At 35.1% G+C, this 24,836-nt stretch overlaps 1 protein-coding gene across 1 annotated transcript in view; it reads right to left on the bottom strand.

Moving 5' to 3' along the window:
- PAPOLA (poly(A) polymerase alpha) overlaps window positions 1-24,836 on the bottom strand; it is a 59,115-nt gene that overhangs the window by 16,433 nt on the left and 17,846 nt on the right. The window contains exons 4-16 of the mRNA XM_032837314.1: window positions 22,882-22,963; window positions 21,020-21,129; window positions 20,530-20,583; window positions 18,018-18,129; window positions 17,252-17,341; window positions 17,023-17,161; window positions 15,415-15,487; window positions 13,964-14,084; window positions 12,954-13,038; window positions 7,916-7,969; window positions 7,286-7,405; window positions 5,701-5,810; window positions 1,631-1,752 (exon numbers count right to left, since the gene is read on the bottom strand). Of these exons, the coding sequence (XP_032693205.1) occupies window positions 1,631-1,752; window positions 5,701-5,810; window positions 7,286-7,405; window positions 7,916-7,969; window positions 12,954-13,038; window positions 13,964-14,084; window positions 15,415-15,487; window positions 17,023-17,161; window positions 17,252-17,341; window positions 18,018-18,129; window positions 20,530-20,583; window positions 21,020-21,129; window positions 22,882-22,963 (1,272 nt within the window). The remainder of the gene's footprint in view (window positions 1-1,630; window positions 1,753-5,700; window positions 5,811-7,285; window positions 7,406-7,915; window positions 7,970-12,953; window positions 13,039-13,963; window positions 14,085-15,414; window positions 15,488-17,022; window positions 17,162-17,251; window positions 17,342-18,017; window positions 18,130-20,529; window positions 20,584-21,019; window positions 21,130-22,881; window positions 22,964-24,836) is intronic.

Genomic DNA, 24,836 nt, shown 5'->3' on the forward strand with positions numbered 1-24,836 from the left:
CAACAATACCATGTGAATAGGGGTTTTAAAAGGTAATCGGAGAATAAAGGGTTCTGGAAAATCTAATTACCTCAGACATAAATAGATGTTTTCAAAGAACATAACAATCTATTTACATTGACTTCTGAAAACACACAAAATGTTTATATACTTTTACATGGAGTAAAGACACATTTAAGTATGGTTGCTTAAACTCGTTAATAACACCAAGGGACAATCAGAAGACAAATGTCTGGCTTGATATTTTAGTTTAAAAATAAAATTATTCAATGGCAAACTTTATGTATATTTTATTACAAATAAATAAAATGGCTTGAGAAAAGAACAGTACTTTTTGCCACTTTTCTAGATTATTTAGTTAACTCACAAAAGCATCAGGATGAGAACAAAACAAGTCACATAAAGGCTTTAATGTACCAAGTTACTTTAAAAACAAAAGTGCCTTTTAAAACTGCATTTTAGACCAGACTAAAAAAGCAAGTACCTCTACCCCCAAGTTATGGTGATGGCAACAGAAACAAATACGAGCATTTGCTATGTGCTAAGCACTAGTCGAAACCACTTTCTACAGGTATTAACTCATTTCATCCTCACAAAATATCTAATGAGGAATATTATCTTAATTTTAGAGAAGCAAATCCAGAACATGATGTTGATTATACAAGTGGCCCAAGTCACAGCAGGGAAGCAGTGGAACTGAAACTGAACCAGCTTATCTACTCCAAAATTCTTCTCTTTGATTTAGATGCCTATATCATACTATATGCTATACTTTTCTTTCATATTCTCTTAAATAATACATTGTTTTACATTTTTTAAACTTGTAAAATTAAAATTATAAAATTATTAAATAATACATATTCATCAGAACTTTTTAACTGAACATACTAATATATGTAGCTCTAACCCATTCATTTTCACTGCAATGTATATTCCATTATAGAAATTAGCCACCTATTCTTGAAATCACATAAAGTAAAAATGTAACTGTCATCTCTGCACTAAAATTCTAGTATGTCCTTTACAGTAAGTTTAAATAAGAAAAATATGTCCTTTATAGTTATTTAAAGAAAAAATGTAATAAGGAAGTCAGTAAATAAATAAATAAAAGAAAAATATGGCTGTAAGTTATTTGACAGGAAGCACTATTACCAGAACGACATGCTATAAAACATTAATTCTGGTCACCTCTGTTTGTGATCTTTATATTCAATAACTTAATTTTTCAATAATACACATCTATACTCTTAATAAAACAAGGCCATTTTATAAAAAGTCATGTAATTTATCCACATGTTACCTAATTTACTTTTTAAAGGAAAGGAAATTAGCTACTGAGGTGGGTATTAAATGGATAAAAACAGAAGACTCTGAAAAAGACTATTAGCCTATGTAAAATAAGGACAGGAAGCATCACTACTAGTCTGTCTGAGGTCTCCAAGTATGTGCAAGAAACACGACTGGGAGCAAGGTTTCACATAATGGGACTGCTCCCTGTAACAGATTTTTAAAATGCTGTGATCTACTTCAAGCATGCCTTAAACGGAGTCTAAATGCTGAAGTAGGGATAGGCTGGACACAGTAAAAACATCATGCTAGTAATGCTTTTGTAAGTACTTTCTAAATTTACCTTTTTCTTCTTCTGAAGAACATGACTAGGTAGTAGCTGATGGAGTTGCTTTCTTTTTACATGCATTGCAGCAATTTTCATGTCCACCTCAAACATCTTGCTGTTTATTGCTTGCCTATAAACTACACAATTAGGAAATTGTTACAAGAAATAGAAACATTTTAACAAAGACAGTTAAACCAGGATAAGCTATTCTAAGTAAGGATCACTTTCTATCAATCCTGTGCATAAAACGATCAGGCCAAAATTACCTCTCATCTGACATAATCCATTGCCTAATCAAACTCTCAAGTACCTTTTATACTACGAGGTCTACAGAATGAATAAAAGCACAAAGTATACTAACTCTTCCAGTTAATTACTCTTAAAATAATAACTTTAAAGAGGAACTCTAAGAAACAGCAGAATTTTGGGGGGGAAAAGGGCTTCTTCATACCCTTTTGTGCTACCACTACTTAAAATTCTAGCCCAATTATGTAACAAATGCAGCAAAAGTCAAGCTTACTGACTAAACCCAAAGATACCTTTTCAAGAATGTGCAGGATAAAACTTTAAGTATTCACCATCTTCTATTGTAGTAACAGAGGTCACAGGCACAAAAAGAAAATGCTAAAAATAAATTCATCCAAGTAAGTTCCAGAAAATCCCCAAATGGAAAAATTCATTCACTCAGTCATATGACAAATTATTTATTGAGCACCTATACTGTCACACTGTTCTGGGCATTGGGGATACAGTAGAGAATAAGAGACCAAAAGAACTTCAAGTCTACATTCTAGTAGGGACAATACAATAAACAGGAAACGACAAAGTAAAAAATAATTCATATCAAATGATGATAGTGTTATGGAAAAAAACTGAGCAGGGAAGAAAACAAGAAGCTCAGCGTAGAAACTGAGAGGACATCAGAGCGGAGACTGAAATCAAAGTGAAGTAAGCAAAGATAACTGATGGAACTGCATTCTAGGGAGATCCAAGGTCAAAGACAAAATGTCCTCAGTTGAGAGCATGTCTGGGATGTTTGAAGAACAACAAAAAGGCCATTGGAGAGAAGAAAAAAATCAAAATCCATAATCCCTTAAGAGCAATTCCAGAAATCCCAAAAGCTCCCAAAACATAAGTTCTTCACAAAATTGGCACCAAAACTCATCTGGTAACAACAAACCCTGATCTAACCTATTTGTGGCTATATGGTCTCTACCTTTGCTTAATGTGAATCCAAAACAGTTCCCTGAAGAAAGCTAACTGTCACTGACTACCAAATGTTGCTCCAAGCCCTACAAGGAATATTACTTACTAACTTTATTACCTTTCTGGCCCCAAGACATATGGATAAAGGATTTTAAACTTACAACAGGAAATGAGGCCAGAGACATAATGAGAAGTCCAGATTAGGTAAAAGCTTGCAAACCACAGTAAGGAAGGACTTGAACTTCTTTCCAAATGAGAATGGTAGCCATTATAGTTTTTAAGCAGGCAAGACATGATCTGGCTTAATATCATTTCGTATGCTGGCTGAGAATAACCATTATCCCATTAGTAGCTGGGCTAGGACAGGCCAAGGAAACTGTAGTTAATGAGAGTAATACAACAGAACAATGATAAATGGCTTGGACTAGTGGGAAAGCAGCAGATAGCAATTAGTAGCAGGAATCTCAATGGATACTAAAAGTAGAGGCAAAAGGATTCATCATCAAATTATGAGAAAAGCAGGAGTCAAGGAGGACTCTAAGATTTCTAGCCTGAACAACTACAGGGATATAGCTGCCAATACCTGAGATCAAAAAGATCTGAAGAGAAGTTGGAAGAGACTGGAAGTAAGAATTTGAGTAATGAACATATTAAATGTTCTATTAGAAAATCCCACAAAGAATGCAAGCTGGTATAGCCACTCCTGAAAACAACATGGAGGTTCCTCAAAAGGTTGAAAACAGAGCTACCCGAGACCCAACAATTGCACTTTTGGGTATTCCTGAAAGATACAGATGTAGTGATCTGAAGGGGCATGTGCAGCCCAGTGTTTATAGCAGCAATGTCCACAAGAGCCAAACTATGGAAAAGAGCCCAGATGTCCGTCAACAGATGAATGGATAAAGAAGATGTGGTATATATATTCAATGGAATACTACTTGGTCATCAAAAAAAAAAATCTCACCATCTCCAACAATGTGGATGAAACTAGAGGGTGTTATGCTAAGCAAAGTAATTCAATCATATGAAATTAAGACAGTTATCCATGATCTCGCAGATATGTGGAATTTAGGAACAACACAGAGGACCATGCGGGAAGAGAGGAAAAAATAAAACAAGACAAAATGATAGAGGGAGACAAACCATAAGAAACTCTTAAGCATAAGAAACAAACAGGATTGCTGGAGGGGAGAAGGGTGGGGGGGATGGGCTAACTGGGTGATGGACACTAAGGAGGGCATGTGATGTAATGAGCACTGGGTGTGATGTAAGACTGATCACTAATCTCTACCTCTGAAACCAATAATACATTATATGTTAATTGAATTCTTAAAAAATAATTAAAAAAAAAAAAAAGAAAAAATCCCACAAAGGGGGAGCCTGGGTGGCTCAATCATTTAAGCATCTGCCTTCCACTCAGGTCGTAACCTCAGGGTGCTGGGATGGAGCCCCACATGGGGCTCTCTGGTCAGCGGGGAGCCTGCTTTTCCCTCTCCCTTTGCCCCTACCCCCTGCTTGTGCGGGGTTGTGCACACTCACTCACGCTCTAATAAAATCTTAAAAAAAAAAAAAAGAAAGAAAGAAAGAAAGAAAGAAAGGTAGATGAAAATCCCACAAAGTATTCCATTAAAATGTTTCAAGATCCAGGACAACTAAACACTTACTTCCCTCCCAAAATAAAAATTCCCTGAAAATCCTGATGGTTCATTAGTACAATCTTTGATAAAAAATTGAGGATGAAATGCACAAAACAAATTTTCTAATTCAAGTATATCTACACGATTTCTTAGTTTATAGTTCAAGTTGACATCAGAATTTTTACTCTGGAAAAAAACACTTCTGCGGTGTTCAGCAATGTAGTTACCACCTTCCAAATCACATCCTAAAAAAATCTGTATGAGTGTTTTTGTTGTCAGTTATTAAGGGTTACTACTTGCTAGGGACACTAAATATCCTTCAGTGTTCCCAGTGTTCCTCATCAAGAACTGTGTATTATGCCACTTATATTCCTAAAAATGAAAAACCCACTTACCAATTATTTGAGAGTAATCAACTCAATTTTTCATAAAAACAGAGTATTTTTAATCTGAATTCTCCAAGAAGGCAACTACCATGGGTCTCATTTAAAGTTCATTTTGTTTCATCTGAAAACTTAAACTGCTTCTGTATCACCAACAGCAAGGCTGCTGATGGTCAGAATCACAACAGACAGCACCCACACCGCCAAAGGCAGCTCCCGGATGGCACACTGCTAGTGATCCCACACACAGTGCAACCGCCTTCTAGTCGCCACACCCGCATATTCATCTCTGTCTCTATACATAGTTACCATTCCCTTGAAAAGTTGTACATCTGTGTATAGCCTTTGCTTCTGTGAACTACACCCATTTGTTCTTTAGATAAACTATTCTATCTCTGTTCTCTCTCTCAGGGTATAGGTCAATCTGAAATGTAGCTCTAATCACCGATACTCTACCTGTGAATCAACACTTGAGTCTATATATTTGACACCAAGAATAAAATTTCCTCACATCACCAGAAGTCTAGCTTTATCAATGGCTAAGCTTCAAGATTACTGAGGCAGTCAGACACAGACTCAGTCTTCTACAAAATCAAATTCTCTTCTAACTTCAAAAATAACTGTGAACAAATTAAAATGGTCCTACTTAACTTTAAAGCTATAATACAAAAAAAAAACCCCTTTATACATTAGACATTACTGAAACTAATAACTAATCCAAAACATTACGATTATTCTGATAATCACTGTTTAATTTTCCCAAGTAAATTAACAGTTATTGCAAATATTACTATGGTACACATGAAGACAAATTAAAATATGCAAGTTAAGTGTTTGGATCATCCAAGGAGAGATATACCTGTATCTGTGAAAGACTGAATATCATAGGTGAGATCAACACTGAGATTTTCTGAGTTTTCTGTTTTTTTAAACACTAACCCAATCACCCACATCGTGCGAAATTCTTCCCTGCAAAGTAAGAAAAGTGTTACTATTTTATCAAGACTTCATGAAAATGTTATCAATGTGGTTGACAACCTGAGGTATGCAGAAGAACTTGGAATACAAATGTGTCAGCAAACTAAGTGAAGTTCTAAACCAAAATTCCATCAAAACTACCCCCCCACAATGCCTGTCCTTCATATCCCTATGACTATAGACACAGGGTACTGACAGCCAATGTTAATGATGATCCCAAGTACGAAAGGCACAACAAAATTATGTTCAAACTAACAAAGGAAAAGGAATAATGCATTTTAGAAAAATCTGAAAGAAAGAAAGAGTATTCTAGACTAAAATTTTAACTAGAACTTAACATATAATCCTTAAAATTTTAAAACTCAGTTGAAAAGGTGGCATGAGGGGTGCCTAGGTGGTGCAGTTGGTTTGAGCATCTATTGGTTCGGGCTCAGGTTGTGATCTCATGGGTCACAGGACTGAGGCCTGCGCTGGGCTCTGCACTCAGCAAAGAGTCTGCTTGGGTTTCTCTCTCCCTCTCCCTGTGCTCCTTTTCCCCCTGACCCCTGCTCTCTCTCTTTCTCTCTCTCTCTCTAAAACAAATAAATCTTTTTTTAGAAAAGAGAAAGAAGAAAGAGGACATGAAAGTAATTTGACTACAGCACAATATAGTAGGAACAATGGGTGATTCAGGTACTTGTGAACAATCAATAATCTATGTGCTGAATGGATCAGTCTTGTAGTAATTAAGACTGCAGCAACAAAAAGTGATAAAAAAGCTCACATAACAACTTTTACGGGACTGCAAAAGAAAATAATCTCTATCAACAAATCAGAGTAATGGCCATACCACTGTCACAAAATCTCAAACGATCGGTTCTCCTACATTTTTCAATCTTTCTTTAATGCTACTTTATCTTTTTTAACTCCTTTCACCTTCCAAATGCAATGAAATATAGGCAAAGTAGAATCTCAAGTAAATAATAATACAGGAACTGAACCAGAAATTGAAAGACCCTTAAAAGAATAATGGGAGCCTTTTATTAACAGATCTTCCCAGTGTTCCAGAATCTAACACAAATCAGATTTTTGCAAGGTAAACTGAAAGCATATTCTCTCTTTCAAAAAATTAAGATGAAAAGCAAGACACATCTGGGATAGCAGCTGTTCTGATGACCACTGTATACCACGGGGGAGAAGTTTCAAGAAATGCTAAAAGGCAGATATGCATCATTTGAACTCTAATTAGTTAATAGGTATATCATTAGACTATTATCAGAGAAAAGTATTTTAATATTGATTTTTCTCAAGAAATAATTTTTCTCCTGTTTCCAATCTGGAAAACCTAATCTACTAATCTCAAATTGGTTTTGTGCCATATATGATCAACAGAATGGTGACTCTAGTTATTAAAAACTGCCTAAGCTTCTATGAGCACAAGTTAAAAAGGAGAGAAGGAAACTAGATGAAATTAGAAGACTGCTTACTTGTCAGGATTTTCTTTGGGTGCTGGAAATGACTGGGGATTCACATGCGCCAGTGTAATAAATTCATTCTTCTCCAAACTGCCAACCAGGATTCGGATTTTTGATTCCACCAAGCCCACCCTGAACAAATGTCACTTAGTATTAATGAAAGTTCTGGTTAATTTAAAAAATAAAATAAAATGCACAAAGTCAAATACATTTACACCAAGCAGTAAAATGAAGATGATACTTAAATACATGTGAGGGCAGTTCAACCATATGAACTCACATAGATAAAACCAGTCTTAGGCTCTAAACAAAAATGCTGAAGCAAAACTGAGGAAGGATAATCAAGCCACATTTCAAACTAAGAAGATTACAAAAGACATTCCTGCAAATATTTAAAAGAAAAAAATCAGTAAGCTAAAACAAAGAACTTTAAATATAGTTAATAATATATGGATGTCCATAAGGGAAACAAAAAACAGTTGTGTATGAATCCCCAAATGCCTACACTTTGCTACAAGTAGGAAAGTTCCATTTATGGATAAAACCAGACTGAATGGGAGGACAAGCTTTCTCCCATCTGCTGTGTTCTGAAGCTATCTGATTTTTGCTTATTTTCTCTGTAAAGTCTAATCTTATACTCACCATTCTAGGCGTTGTTTTTCTGTTGGTGCACTTGCTAGAAGTACAATATAATGCCTTTGGAGATAAAGACAACATGCTATTTATTTTATTTAACTGCTTTGTGCTGGATATTAACACCATAATGTAATAGTTTTGTGAACAGTTCTAGATCAGTATCAGTTTAGCAAGGGGGACTGCAATCTTAAGATGTACATATAATCCTAAAAGCTCAATTCCTCGTTTCTAACTATTGGTGGGTTTAGTTGTTCTGAAAAAGAGTGATTTTATAAATTATCCCAAAGCAGCTTAGTTCAAGAACAATAAACAAACATTAACTGATAGTTTGTTCAAAGACTCCGGTGGAGTATTTTATCTCTATAAGCTGCTCACTAAAATATAATCTATTAAAACAAAGTTTTTTTAACAGAAATAATGCACCAAGTCTCTAGCCACAAAAACAAGATCACTAATTATACATATTACATCAGTAAGCTCAAAAACAGTTCAAACACACCATGCTTTTTACTCAAATTAATAGGTAGCAAAAATTAAACTGAATACTAAAGACAGGCCTCATGATTTTTTTCAAATAACACCATAAATTTCTATTAAAAAGCAGACATGACTAACATGAGAGCAAAGAAGAAATCTGATTTTTATGCAGAATCCAATTCCATTAAATTAGAGAAAAGGCAAGTTTTCATTTTATAAAATGCCATCATAACCAAATGCTAAAAATTTAAGTCTTTTTAAAACAAACTATTTAGAACTAAAATATAATTCATGCAATTTTATGATATTAAAAAAGTCCAGTCCAACGTACTCTTCCACAGAACCCATTTTTGAGGTGCGAGAAGCCAAACTTCTTACCAGAAACTACCTCACAAAAAAAGCAAATGGACAGTATGGGCACTAGTCTTAAATACCAGAGCACGATGGAAATTTTTAAATTAGTTAATTCTTTAAAAAAAAAAAAAAAGGCTGAAACCCTTATCTTTCACATATTATAAATAAGGTTTTGGACCAAAACCAAATGTCTGAAAAAAACTAATAACCCCAGTTCAAATTAGCCATTAAAAAAGAGAGAGAGAGAGAGAGAGAAGATGTTTAGGTTAGGGACAGTGGAAATTTGGCAAGTTAAAGCATTTTTTAACCATTCTTCCTTAAAATAGTCCATTTGATTACTTATTATTTACTCTCATTAAGTACTTTAAAAACGGTTATGATTCTTCCTAACTACGTAACCCAAGTGAGACTTGTTTATGTACGTCATCTGTAGCACAGGGTAATGCCTCTTACTGGCAGGGAAAAAGTGAAGCTCAAATGATCTAACTTCAAGTATTTATCAACAAGGTAACAGAGGTAGTATGTATAAATACGAAAACATGTAGACATATATGTGAATATGCAGCTCAAATCCGTATAGACCAATACTTCCCTTACCACCAGTTTAAATCTGTTCAGCATTATTTGGATCAAACCAAATATACAGAACAAACACAGATGGCTCAAATAAATAGAAGTTAATAAAAGTCACATAAAAGCACTAAAAGCTCATGCATTTTACGAACACGGAAACCCACTCTCAGAGCCCTTAAATTCTCTTAAATGCACTAAAATCCTCACAAGCTCAGTCAGCAACCTGAGCAGACTGGGCAGGTCGGGGGTGGGGAGGAAAATGGAGAAGAGCTCTCTGACAGAAGCGTGACAACTTACAATGAGAGACAACAAACTATAAAAAGCAGGCATGTGCACAAAAAGCAAAGTTGTCTGCATTCACCTAGGACAGGGACAAAAGTCTCTCAGTCTCTAAACTACTCTTTTACCACACTATTTAAATGGATGTTCTTAATCACCACCTGAGTCTTCAACAAATGATGCACAATGTTCACTATTTACAAAGGCAAAACATACAATCCATTTGAACATAATTTTGGTGGTATTCAAAGTTTAAAGTTTTGAAGCTTAAAATGTTCACCTTTGGTACTTATTGTAATGAGGGAGGCCTGGGGGGTGTGGTTTTGTCCTTTACTCAGCCACATTTAAGCAATTTTAAGCAAAAAAGGATATATAAAATACAATTAAGTTTAATAGAAACAACCTGCCATTAGGAATCCACTTATAAAACAAATACTCATCCGGCTAAGAAACTGAAACCAAAATACCAACTGAAAACAAAATAACCAAATTTGTTAAGTTTTAAAAACCAGAACTGGTATTCAATTCCTAAGGTCCCTATCAGAAAACAGAGAGACCAAGAAGTATTTCTAAATTTAGACTACATATGTTTTATTGCTATGCCAAAAAATGTGATCTCCAATTTCCAACTGCCACCATCATTTATTTGCTCAAGATACTCAAATGCCTTCAGGAGACACTCTCAAGTCTTAATGCAAGTCATACTTTCCCCCAAATTTAAAGATCTCCAGTTTCCAATAAAAATTTTTACTATAAAAATAAATCTCTAATGAATTAAAACCTATTTAAAAATTCTTAAGAACAATTTAGCAGCTTTTATTACCTAATAACCTAATAAATACCTTATTTACCCAAAAAACAGTACGTAAGCAGGTTTCCTGGCCATTTCATCACATTAATATTTTACCTGGGTAGATTATAGCTCAAATATGTGCACTGAAAAATTATCTTAGATAATTTTAATTATCTTAGAGAAAAAATTATCTTAGAGAAAAATCCTTGAAAGCAACTCGGGGCCCAAGAATTAAAGTTCAGTATTTTAAGTTTTTAAAACATTTTAAGGCTAAATTCATCTATTCACACATATTCCTTGAAATCATGAATAATTTTATACCTTAGAAAACATGCTGGCCTCTTGCTATTACCTTTCCTTCCTCTTTTTCCTAGTGAAATGGAATACCTGAAGTAAGTATTCACATTTCCTAGGTCAATGATGATTTTACGGCTACGTGTCAACCTGAATTATCTTAAAGGAAAAACATGAAAAATGTCTTCTTATAGTTATTTAAAATTGCACAAAGCAATGTTACCCCTTTTTCTCAAGGAACACTGAGGTCTTCTGGAAGATGACTTGTCTGCTTTTTTAAGAAAATGAAATTTTCCCATGCTTCCCTCCCTTCTAAGAATGACAGGTAGGTATATTACAATTTAAAATCTAATATTTAACAAATGGCACTACTTTCAGGACATACTTCAAACAAGGCTTAACCAACTTAGACTCAAGAGAAAACAAAGGATTTCAATTCAGTTGTACAGCCGATCTGGGGGGTACTACATTTGATATGTTAAAAGAAAAATTCAAATCTATGACTACCTCTACATTCTAATGATAGTAAGCACTAGGTATTTATAGAGAGGAACATTTTTGGAGAAGTTAAAAATATAAAAAAGATTTGATATAGATAAAACTAGCCCCTTACTGTCACATTTTCAAATCTGCTTTCTCAGGACTCACAGCTAAAACTTAAAAAATTTTATGATACAATTTCCTCTATTTGTTGCTGCCTCCTTAAACCTAATCATGCTTGTGAAGTTGTTTTTGATCACCTAAAATGATTTGTTTCAAGAGAACTCACTAAAGACAATAATCTATGATCCTTCATTCAGCCCACTGAGGACTTTATAAGTACTATTTGGCATAAAGGACAACTTAAAGCTTCTAAAAGACTAAAGATTAAACAAGGTTCAAAAAAGAACCCTTCGAAGTTCTGGTAATGCAAATGTATTCAAACAGATGACACTATCAAGGTTTCAATTTCAATAATTAATCTTTCAAGTGAAGGAAGCCACTTGAGTACTTTCAAAAACTTCTTTCTACCCACCTTAGTCCTATGAGAAAGTGAGACAGGAAAAAGAATGACTCTAGCTTAGTCTTTGATTCTCAGGTATTAAGAGATGCTGGTATTTTTCTAAAAAACCAGTTTCTTCCTTATTCTCCATAAGCAATTACATACTTTGATGTTGTAGTCTTAAATATCAGAATATGTGTTTATTAGTTTAAATGTTCAAAGGTACTTCCTCAACATCGGTTAAAATAAAAAACAACAAAAAAAGTTATCCGCCAAATGGAAAAACACAACTTATGGGGAGTAAGTAATAAACAAGAGCATTCAATGTTATGCTATTTAAATATTTACTGACAACGCCGTGCTCCCAGAACACAACAATTAAGCTGGCTCCATATTGCTTTTTCATGCAAAAGATACAGAAACAAAACACAGAGACATCATGAAGGTCATCATTCTTGTTTTTAATTGGGGAAATAGCATAAAGCAATCTTGCTTAGATTATTACAAAACACAATCCAACACAAGATCAAATGGTCAGGAAAGTTTCAAGCATTAAAGAAAAAAATTTTAAGTGGGACTTTGGCAAGTTTTCAGCTCAGGGCAAATAAAAGTGCAAGTCCATTTTTTTTTAAAAAGTAAGATTTATTATAACTTACAATTTTCATCAAAACCAACACAATCAGGCTTTTATCCTGTACTAAGGTATGAAATCATTATATTAAAACCGTTCGTAAAAAATATTACACCCACTTAGATTCCAAGAAAATTATTTGTAGAACTATCTGAGGGGCTTTATTAACATTCGGGGAAAATGGTAGGCCAATCATAGGCTATAACTAATGGAAACACTTCACTGACTCTATGTCCACATTTTATTAGATCTGCCTATGGTTATATAGAATCTCAATGGTAAGTTTCCAGAACTTGCAAAATACTTCGTTTCCTGAGAGAGAACAGTAACTACAGATTTTAACTGCTCACTCCTCCGCCAAGGCATATGGATGGAGTGTTCTGGTGATGACTTAAAGACGCCTACAGAACTAACGTTGCTACAAATGTAGTTCGGTTACACCAGGCAACAAACTATAGGGGCTACACTTCACCTCAACAAAGGAAAAATAAAGGGTTTACTAAAAACAGTACACCCTCTGTGACAGTTAGGAAAATCCTATGGGAGATGTTTAAAGGAAAATTAAAAACTACATTAGTCTAGCAAGAAGAGATGTCACATATGCTACCATTAAACCATTACTTAAGAGAGCAACATGTCTGACATGCCTTAAAATACATACTTGTACTTTTGAAAGAAGTTTGGAGCTTCAAAAAGTTTGGACCACTCTGCCTTACTCAGCAAAATTTCATCTGTGATAGCAAGACCTAAATTAAAAACATATTAGAATGTTGGCATGCTTCGGTCTAACAATCTAGAATTTTAAAGATCTTAAACATACCACATGCATTCACTATAATCCTAAAATCGTAACTTTAACAAATAGCAATTTCAGTCTATGACCTTAGAACATAGAGACTCTCACATAAACACTTCTCAAGAAGGTGGAGGAGTTTTTGAGAGCCAGATTTCTGGTAAATTAGCGTTACTCTCAATGCCATGCTCATAGGATGGCTCTCTCCAAAAAGTGAAGCACTGTAGTTAACCAAGAAAGAAAAACTTCCCATAAGCTCTGATTCTGGCCTCTCTAAAAACAAGCTTCCTGATGTTTCTAAGCAACATTCTCCCATGAAGAGAAAAGAATTTTACACTCCTAAGTTTGAAGTTGGTAGTGGTACAGCTACTTCTCTTTCCACGACTATTATCAATCAAATCAAATAATCCTGCTCCAGCTACTTCCCTCAAAGACCATTTTTGGCAATGAAATTGGAACAGTACTGCTGGGATTCAGAAAGTTTACAGGTTCTTCCAAGTAAAAGGCATTCTGGCCCCAATCCTACTCAAAGTATATAGTTTGCTAAAAGCATCTCTTTTGTCACCAGTGGAGACAAGCTGGTATCATTTTAAAACTTTACAAGGCAACCGCATAGCACTAAAAGTAGCCCATAAAGGGCCACCCTAAGGGGAGAGCTTTAAATTGGTTAACTTTCTAGTCTATAATAAAAAATAATTTGCCTCAAAGGATAAAAACTGAGTTTTTCAAGTCAATTCTCAAATACATACTGTAATCTAAACACCAAAACCCACTTCAGTGACTGCTTTCTTCATTTTAAACTGCATAGCCAACTACTGGGTCTACAATGGTATGTAGATCCTTCGTGTATAAAGGAGAGCATAAGGATAAACACTTACCTTGTTTAAACTCCTCAACCATGACCATCCGTGTTGAAACGGACACATTGTACGTGGAGTTCTGTTGTGGGTATGCTGGTGTAATTATAGGCATAAGATGGTACCTATCACTGGGGTTTACCTACATACAACAACAGCCAATCAGTTTCTTCAAGTACATATGCAACAGACACTTGGACTTTTTACCCCTTGTTAAACTGAACCAATGATTACATTTTATGTCATTCATAGCTGGAGTTGAGAAAGAAAAACCATGTAAGGCGACATTGTTTTTATAGGAATTCTTCACAGAATCCGAGATTTGGTCTCAACTAAAGGTCTGCTTCGGTCATTTGGGCATGACTATTTTGGCAACCTTACGAGAAACAGTGTGCCTGCCAAGCAAAAAAGGTTCTAGCTGAGCATCTATTCATGCTTAGTTTTTCTTTTTTCAACAACAGAAATGGGGATGCACACACAATTACACTTTTCAAAAATGTCATGCTAAATAGTGTTCTGTGCAAAACAAATTTTAAACAAAATGGAAACATAGTTTTTAATATATCATTAACTTATAGGAAGTATAAGCTTCTCAAAACATGCTGAGGCTATATTATCTGTGTTATCATTTTAAGAAAAAATGAAATTACTTAGTAACTTATCTTTACCTGTATACTCATGATAACGGACATATTTCCACAAAGGAAACTATCAATTCACATCCTTCCAAAATTAAATGACTGAGGTTTGGAAAACTTGAAAACAGATAGCTTGATATAATTAACAGACTTAAAACGGTCATAATTTTCAATATTGTAATAAAATAGGAAATTATTGGAGAAAAATAGAATTTTATAGACCTAAAAGCCTTACTGAAACCTCTATTTCTTTTATCAATTAATAAAGTGCATGTTGTTAACATCTAAACTGCATAAGTGGTTCCCCAAAAGCAGAACAGAAGCCAGGTTTTTGTAATCTGAAATATCCAACCAGGTTTTTGTAATCTGAAATATCCAAACCCATTTTTACAATTACATCATAGTAATTAGAGTGATACTGCTCAGAAGTTATTTGCCACATGTAAATGTTAAACAGTTTTCCTACCACAACCCAATTTTAACAGAATATTTAGATCAAATAAAAAAATACAGGGATTTTGAGTATCCTTTTATTTTTTTTAAGCACAAATGCCCACACAAACTTTGACTTACAAGGTAGTTCTATATAGAATAAATTAAAATGTTAGTGAACTTGATATTATAAACTATGTACAATTAAAAGGAGTTTACAGGGTACATAATTATGCTTCTCACATCAGAGGACAATTATAGTTGAGGTTATCTAAAAGAAAGTGTAATACGGACATGTCCACTCATACATAAAGGATGGGAGGTCTCCCTGAAGATTATGCAGATGATTTTTACTCGTTATTGCACAGTGCGAATTTGTAGGGGAAAAAATAATACACTAACCCTTGGGTCCCATACAGGCAAATTAAGATTGCATTCTTCAGGCTGTTTCAATAGCACTGGATTTGGCCATTCCCTGTTTAAAAAGATTGTAGCACTTGATAAGACTATTGGATATTACCATCTAAACGTATTTTGTTAAACATACAGCATTTGTGAATGTGATCCTTCTTCATTCATTCTGCCCTCTTGATATTTATCATCTTTTACTCCTAATCTGTTGATGTTAAGACTACTTCAAATACTTTTCCTCTAACTACGAAATCAACTTAAACCATCTGGTAGCTTTCTCAGGCTGGTAAGTCACACATCTTCTCTGACTCTCAAAGAACTGAAAAAGCACTATTTAAATTAGAAAATACTATCCCAAGACATCCGATGTGTTCACCTCAACCTTCAACAGGATAAACCCCTCCTGAAAGACAAAAGTCCTATCCTCATACTGGCTACGTCCAAAGACAAGTAAGGGTGAAAAAGTTAACTCATTTCGGCAAAGGAATATGAATAATTAGAGACGGATTAGGGACATTTTATCTCACAACCTAAAGGTTCTAACATGAATATGTGTGATGAAACTTTGTGACGTGAATAACATTGTTTTCAAGACGCATTCTACGAGTTAGCTACCTCAGTTCTTTAGCAAAGAGATTAAAAATTCAAAAATATTTGCCATCCTTCGTAGCAAGCTTAGCTTCTTAGAATTACTTACTATGTACGTGTAGCATTACAGAAATTATGACACTCTTTAGTCCATCTCATCAAAACTGATATATGATTAAGCACTATCAGATCTGTCTATAACAGAATGTGTACTGAAAAGTGGGGCACAGTTCTAGATTATAAATCTCTAGTAACTTAAATTTGTGTAAAATAACTAAAGAGAACTATTTTTGCAGAGGGAGGAGGTACTAGGTTTGGCAGGTACTGAGTGGGAAGACCGATCTCAAAGATCAATTTGATTACAAACCAAGAAACCTAATCTTTTAGGCCAAAGCAACTAATATGAATTGGCAATCATTTTTTTAGCTTACTTTTCTTAAAAGAAATAACGATTGACAAATGTGAACATGCTGAAATGAAGAAGCTTTAAAAAAACTCTCCTGGGTTAACAGCTAATCTCAAAGGGATGAAAAAATTGCTATTTTTTTAACACATTTATAGTTATTCTTAGAAGCTTTTTATATACATTTTTAATATTTTACCAGAGATAAATGGGCAGCTGAAAGCCAAAAAAAATTTCCAAGAATCGACCTATAGATTCAGAATAGCCCCAAGAGTAAAAGCAGTGGTATATGTAGTTCCATCCATACTTCCTAAAACGGATATAAATTCACTGGCTTTTAGCAGGCATGACGGCTAAAATTCTGGGTTTATTTAGAGGATACGGAAGCACAAAAAAAGCACCTGCCTTACTATCCTGGGAAAGCTAGGGAAAAGGAAAGGAATTTAGGTCTGCCATTTTATATACAACATGATCTCCCCAAGGCTACCTAAATGGCTACATCATGAACTAAAATTTGAATCTGAAACCAGCTGCAGAAATGTCATAGAAATAAGACTAAACTTCAGTGTCTACAATCAATTTTATTTTAATATAATCTAAACACATACCATTTAGAAAATACCAAGAAAAATTTATGTACAAGAGTTGATGCTATTGCATTTGGATAAAGCTGGCAAGTTCTTGCTACTAGCATAGCCCAGGAAACACCACCGAGGAAACCTAATATATTGGAATAGATGTTGTGGCCTGTTGATAAGGGAAAAGCAAAAAGAAAAGTTAGTGTTGAACAACAGTTGAAACATTTTTAATAAGCTAACCAACAAATGCTGAACTCACGTTTGGCCCACAGTTTGATAGCTCTCAGAGTTAACCTGAAGTTGTCAATGTTTGGTACTAGATGTAAAATTTCATCGGTTACCCTGCAACCTGATTAACAGGGAGTGAAAAAACAGAACGTTAAATCATCAAAAGTTCAATGATAATGTTTCTTTTCAATTTTCTAAGACCGATGTCAAACTTAAATAAAAACTATTTCACTGAATCAGTAACGTTAGTCGAATAAAAAGGCAAATAAAAAATCTAAAACTTTAATCTCCTATCACAAATATTACTGTAAACCAAACAATCTGCCTAATCTCAAACTTTGACTGTATAATTAAAACTTCTTCCCATCCAGATATACTGACAAGGGTTTAATCCACTTAAGTTTGCAAGACTTGTTCTTTGAGAACAGGGTAATAGCAATGTAAATACAATAGTGTTCAAAAGTAACCCCTTTAAACACAACAGCTGAAAAGGTTATCAAGAGTATACGATCACAATTAATTAGGGTTATGCAGTGAAACCTAAACCACTAGTAATAGAGTACAAATGTCAGTCTTTAAATGCCCCAGGAAGAAAAGAAGTAACAGTGCAAGATACGAGTAAAATAAATTACCATATACCCCTCTGCAGTCTTAACTATTAAGTAAAGCATATTTTATCTGACTCACTATGGGTAAACAGCAGGGCTACAAAAAGTTCCATTTTAAATCTGAGGTAAAACCTATTTTGTATTTGACAAAAACTGTTACTATTCAAATAGAAGTAGGTTTTAACATACCATTAAGACTTCTTATGCATCTTATGTCTAAATTCTTAAGCAGACTGTCATCTCGTAAGTCCAAGTCTTCTGGAATAGTCTGCAGTGCTAATCTTGCAAACAAAATATCAATCTAAAACAAAAACAAAACTTAATATTCCATACCCATCGGACTATTTTTAAGGCATTTCTTTAACAAAGAAAACACTTTAAATCCAGGATCTTTTCATCAACTATAAATATGACAGTGCCTCCAAAAGTCCAAAGTCCACTGATTTTTATCAAAGGTATTTTAATCAGATGTTAAAACACTGCATTATGAAAGAGAACTTGAATAAATACCTCTCATTTTAATCATGCTTACTAATGCATCTACTGGATATACTACATTTGGTAATGCATCTACTACCAGACTATTTAAAATTAACTGTTTAGTTTTCTATATACATAAATTGTGAACTGATTATATATTAAAAGGTGCCCAACTATAAGGCCAACATCCTTTTATTTAGCCCAAATATACCTGCCAATAAAAAGGGGGTTCCCTGTATTCAAGAACTCACATATCTACCATTAGAGTAGATTTCCCTAACTTACTTTTGATTAAATAGAAACAAAACAAAAATAAACACTAGCTAATTTTGAAGGCTTATAGATGCAACGGACAAAACTCCTCCCCAACTCGTCGCTGGGCATGGAGCCCAATGCAGAGCCCAGAACTCTTGACCCTGAGGTCAAGACCAGAGGTGAGAAGAGTCATACACTTAACCAACGGAGCCACACAGGCACCCCTCCCTTTTTTCCAAGGGAAGGTGAGAGTACGAACAAACTTAGTATCGATTTGGTCATTATTCCTGAGGGTATGATTTTATGGTTCCAAAACTCTGGATGCTGCCAGAAATAAGCCTTTTTAGAAAATCACTTTAGAAGGCAGTATTTTAAAAGAGCTTATTGTGAAAAATCATTTAAAACATGCACCTACAAAACAGAAAAACAGCTATACGCTTTTATAAATAATTAACTTGTAGTATAGCATAAATATTCAAATGAAACAGATTCCAAAGTTCAGTTGCTCCCCGAATTTAGACAGAAATAAAGATTATGTGCTACAAAAACACGTAACTCAAAAAGCAAGGCAACAGATATTGACATTTTACGTTAGGATAAAGTAATTTTTAAAATGTTCTAATGTAAAGACATTCCCTAAAATCGTGTCACTTTTATATACAATGTATGGACAGAAAACTAACACATTAAATATTTCAAGTAACCATCTGGCTTTCATCTCCATCCCGAAAAGTTCACACAATTGAGTCGGGTCTTTCACAAAAAAACAACCCCCCCCTTTGGTAATGTTCTTTTGAGGAAAGCAGGAAACTGCCTTACCTTACACATTGTTTTATATTTATTTAAACAGTGACAGCAAAATCTACCTGAACAAACCTTCATTAAATGTACCATTTTACGTCTACTTAATTAAGGTTAATCATTCGACTTTTCAAGACGACGAAGCTGGCCATCTTTATGCGGCAATTAATTAGAAGTCGCCTTTTTTGCAGAACAATGAAGGATTATTCTTCCAGTTCCCCAAATTTTACAATCTTCACCAGTGACTTTCCAGAACTATCATATATGACAGAAATAATGTAAGCAGCTGAAGTTGTTTCACTGTCTTACACCTTTGTTCCAAATGCCTTCACTACAAACGTGGAAAACAGCAGACAGAAGTGAGTATCGTCTAAAGAATCCCAACTCTGTAAATCCTCCCCTACCAGAAAGTACCTCCGCATACACACTATCAGGTCAGTTTTCTCTCAACTTCTTAAATATTTAATTTAAATGAAGTCAAGGCAAAGTTCCATTTGCAAAAATATATTATTACCTTAATAAGACTAAAAGTATTTAAATTTGCAAATGGAAAACCTGCGGAGTGAACAGTTTTGTAAAAGCATTTCACAGTAAATGTGTAGTTATTTCTGCCTATATTTTAGCTCTTAATTTCCTGAGGCTCTTTGAGAAAAGATTAAGGGGCACCTCGGTGGCTCAGCTGGTTGAGCATCAGACTCTTGATCTCAGGATCCCGGGATCGAGCCCCACTCTAGGCTCTGTGCTCAGCAAGGAGTCTGTCTGAGATTCCCTCCCTCTCCGCCCCCCCACAGCGCATCCCTCTCATTCTCTCTCTAATAAATCTCTTTAAAAAAAACAAAAACAAAAAACCACTAAAACTGGGGTGTCTGGGTGGCTCAGTCGGTTAAGCATCCAACTCTTGATTTCGGCCCACGTCATGATCTCAGAGTCATGAGACTGAGCCCAGCGTGAAGCCACCCTAGGATTCTCGCTCTCCCTTCCCACTCCCTCTAAAAAAATAAATAAAAATTTTAAAAAATAAAAAAGACTAGAACTGATTTTCTACAAAGAACAGAGTCACTTCTATTAAAAAAAATAGTATCACAGCAACTTACCAAGTAAAATAATTTTTAACCTACAACAATCAACATTATACAGAGCAAGAACTACTTGAATTACACCTTACCTCTATCCCATCAAAACACAGTTTGATAACTGGTACGAATGCCTCTTCAACAGCCTGTAAGAAGATTAAGGGAGTTCAGTGTCTCTGAAACTACATATCAGACCTATACTAGTTTTAGTTCTTTTAAGTGAATGAGACCTTTGAAATTGTTTAAACATATTAGCATAATGCCTGACACAGACTAGGTTCTCAACAACTAGCTTTAAGACACTAGGCTCTTAAATCAGATGTTAAAGCCTTGATTTCTGCCACTCAGATGTAACTGTAGCAACACTGCTTAATACTTATTCTTTTTCCCTGATCTCCTACTCTGAACATGAGATGAAATTTATTTTAGGCTCGTAAAGAATAAAATGCAAACATACACGTTAAGCCCTTGAAAGGATCTGGCAAACTGCAAGAGTTCAATAAATGACGGCTATACCAGAAAATTTGCTCTATTTCACTAATTTTTGTAACTCCTCCCCTCTCACCCCAAACATTTACGCACTCTTAAATCTTTTACTTCTTCCTGTAATTTCAACTTATCATAGAATGAGGTGAAAAAGTCACTTCGATCAACATGTCTTGGTGCAACACACAACGCATCAATATCGGCACCTAAAAAAAATTAAGCCCATCAACCACGAATTACTATTACGATAAAATTATTTTGCATCTTATCATGGCAGTACTTGATGTTGAGAATCTGCTAACATTATACCGGTGAGCCTCTAAAAATGTGCCCTTCCCCTTAAAAAACGTTACAGTATAGGAAAAACAGGATCCTAATTGACGGGGTATCGTTTTTCCTGCAATAACCTCTCTTTGTAGTGGTCCAGGTGACCTGGGAGTCAGAGGAAGGTAACTCAGATAGGACTTTTATGTTAAAGAGAGGGAACTATTCAAGAAGACACCCAACATTTTGATGTTACTAGTCACAGCCATATTCATTAGCAAACCGTAACAAAGCCCCCCCCCCACATTAGGTGAGTAGTGCTTGTAAGCCTCTATCTGGCCCCTAAATGGGGCCTACAGAATAAACTCCCAAAAGGATGACTGGCAAGAATGCAAAAAGGCATACCATGGTAAGATACTTGTTACTAATTTAGTGCTTGACAGGAGTCAAGCCTCAAGCGCATAGGGGGATCACAACAAAGATGACTTAAATCAATAACTGGAATCATAAAAGGGAGAGATCAATGTGGAATCAGGTCAACATAGTCATTTCCCTAGAAGACTCAATAGCTAAGGCACTACTCTGAAGGCTGTATATTTAGCATATATGTGAAAGGAAGAAACTGTACAGCGCACAGGACACATCAAAAGCAAATGCCTAACTACTACTGGCACAGAGCAGTGGGAGATAGGGAGAAGAAAGGGTGCCAGGACAAAGAGAACACTATCCTGGCAGACACTTTTAACAAAGAAGCCAGTGGTTAATGGTTGAAGAGTGCTAGTTCTGCCAAGAGATGGCTGAGAGAAACTGTTCATGCCTACTGTTTGTGTAAGCCTCAGACATCTATTTGTTACATGAGAATAAGAGAACTGAGGAATAAATGAGATAATGAAGACCAAAAGCTTACTATCAGCTCAGTGCCCAGCAAAAAAGTCCAATAAAATGTTCTCTGCCATGGTACCATTCTCACTGTGTATTTCTTTGTGTAAGTACAAGCATAAGCAAGAAAACTAATAGTAATCATCAATGACTGCACATACACTATTGTGGTCTGGTTTTTGCTCAAATGTATTTTACAACTATTAAAAAAAGCATGGGGAAAAGAAAATCCACAGGTCTTTTTAAAAGGTCTGCATTCATTTTTTTCTGATTTCCTGATCTGATATTCTTTAGGTAGAGGAACTGATACAGAGAACAGCACACTGTCCAAAGAACTCTCCAATGGAAGTAAGTTCTCTCAGCACTTTGCAGCACAGTAGCCACTAGCCACCATGTTACTAATGGACAATGAAAACGTGGCTACTTCCACTGAGGCACTCACTTAACTTCTTCAGCTTAAGTATAGTTGATGTTCAATGTTATGTTAGCCTCCGGTGTACAACACAGTGACTGCACAAGTCTATACACTATGCTCTGCTCACCACTCTCAAAGTACAGTTACCACCTCTTACTACACAAGATCACTACCATACTACTGACTATATTGCCTATGCTGCACAGAACTGATTTTTTAAATTTACTTAGTACCACATTGGTCAGTGCAGGTTATCTGTTTTTATCTTCTTAACTTTAGGCTCCCTGAAGTACTCTATCTTCCAGGCAAACTCACTCAAGTAACTGTGATGAATGTGTCATTATGATTTTTAAGAACTAAAAAGGGTATTCCCTCGCAAGATAATTAAAACAGTATTTACCTTTTGTATGTACTCCTAATCTGTAAGATCCAAACGTAAAAATTTTTCCTCCAACATTTTCAATTACAGATTGTGGAAGATTCTGTTAAACAAACAAGAAATGGGATAGTTTATCAGTGGAGCACAAAAGAAATTATTTTAAACAGCACTATATAATAATTTTTAAAAACCCAAGAATTCAAATTCAGTGCAAATTCATGGAGGGTAAACAAACTCTGTCAGCTCTACAAATACCAGGTCTTCAGGTAGCAACCAATTCTGAAATAAAAGCAAATTCCAATTTTAGTGAATGTGACTTAGTTACCCATACTGTTTTAGAATTTTGCCACATTTCTGGAAACTGCTATAAAAGAGGACTATCGTACAGGAGAACATGCGATTCCATTGGATCAAAGTTAGAAGCAGATTTTATTTATGACCAAGATGCTGCAAATATCATGAATGTTAGAATAAAACAAAAACGTATTTGATGGCTTAAAAAAATTACATTCAATGATTATACTGAATATTCCATAGTACACCAGATATAATTTTACCATATCAAAAGTGACTTTAAGGCCAATACTGCTACATAATAGTTGAGATTTCCAAAGGCTTTGGTGGGATTACTTTGAACAGAACTAAAACTTACTGATAGTTTCTTAGAATAGAAACACCAAGAACAAGGATAAAGGCAAGCATTTAAAACTCATCTTCCCAGGACGCCTGGTTGGCTCAGTCGGTTAAGCCACTGCCTTCGGCTCAGGTCATGATCCCAGGGTCCTGGGATCGAGTCCCACATCGGGCTTCTTGTCCAGCAGGGAGCCTGTCTCTGCCTGCCACTCTGCCTGCTTGTGCTCTGACAAATAAATAAATAAAATCTTAAAAAAAAAAAAAAAAATCATCTTCCTGGCCCTGGTACTACTTTAAAGTACTATGGTGAGTACTTAATACCACTGGTGGTAAGGATGGTACCTGTCCAAACAAAAAACAATTTTAATGTGTGCTTGGTCAATGTTTCTCTTCACTTTCTAATTCCTCAGTAACATCTTATTCAGTACCAAAACACCCATCAGTCCTCCTCAAGTAACATAAATGAAAGTGTTACTTCATGCTACAAAAACCTTAAAAATAAATTGTAAAGATTCAGGGACTCCCTTGTTTTTTGAAGGCACATTTAATCAACACTTACAGAAAAAGGACCATGTAGATATATTACATTTGTCTTCCTACATTTAGAAATCTAAAAATCTCACTTGCAAAGATGGCCCGGTTATGTAAATTAAGCCAGGAAGATGTTGCAGGAATAGGTCTACAAAGGGAGTTAGGAACAAACTACCTGAGAACAATGATCTATGAACTTTTCTAGTAAAACAGATCTTTTGGATAAGTGAACTCTAAACTGTCCAATATAGCAGCTACTACGGTGTGAAATACATATGTAATGTGTATATAGTGAAATAAAGCTAGCTTGGCTGAGGAGCTAGATATTTTAGTTCATTTAAACTGAAACAGCCACATGTCACTTATGGCTACTATTATTAGCACGTTTACACATTTATATGCTTATAGCTATTTTAGTAATTTTAACCCAGAAAATTAAGATTCTTTAATTCAGGTCACAGAAAAATAAATTGCAAAATCTTTTTTTTTTCATTTAGTCTCAGAATATTAGCAAACAAGACAACTAAAGTAAAAATCAAATCTTAGGGGCACCTGGGTGGCTCAGTGGGTTAAGCCTCTGCCTTCAGCTCAAGATCTCAGGGTTCTGGGATCCAGCCCCGCATCAGCCTCTCTGTGCAGCATGGGAGCCTGCTTCCCCCCCACCCCCCCCGCCTGCCTCTCTGCCTACTTGTGATCTCTCTGTCAAATAAATAAATAAAATTAAAAAAAGAAAAATTCAAATCTTACATAACTCCCCCCCCATACCATAAATAAATTAACTGGAACTATCTATTAATCACTGCTTCTCAACA

Source organism: Lontra canadensis, unplaced genomic scaffold (genome assembly GCF_010015895.1).
Source record: "Lontra canadensis isolate GAN:19392208 unplaced genomic scaffold, GSC_riverotter_1.0 scaffold98, whole genome shotgun sequence".
Classification (NCBI taxonomy): domain Eukaryota; kingdom Metazoa; phylum Chordata; class Mammalia; order Carnivora; family Mustelidae; genus Lontra; species Lontra canadensis.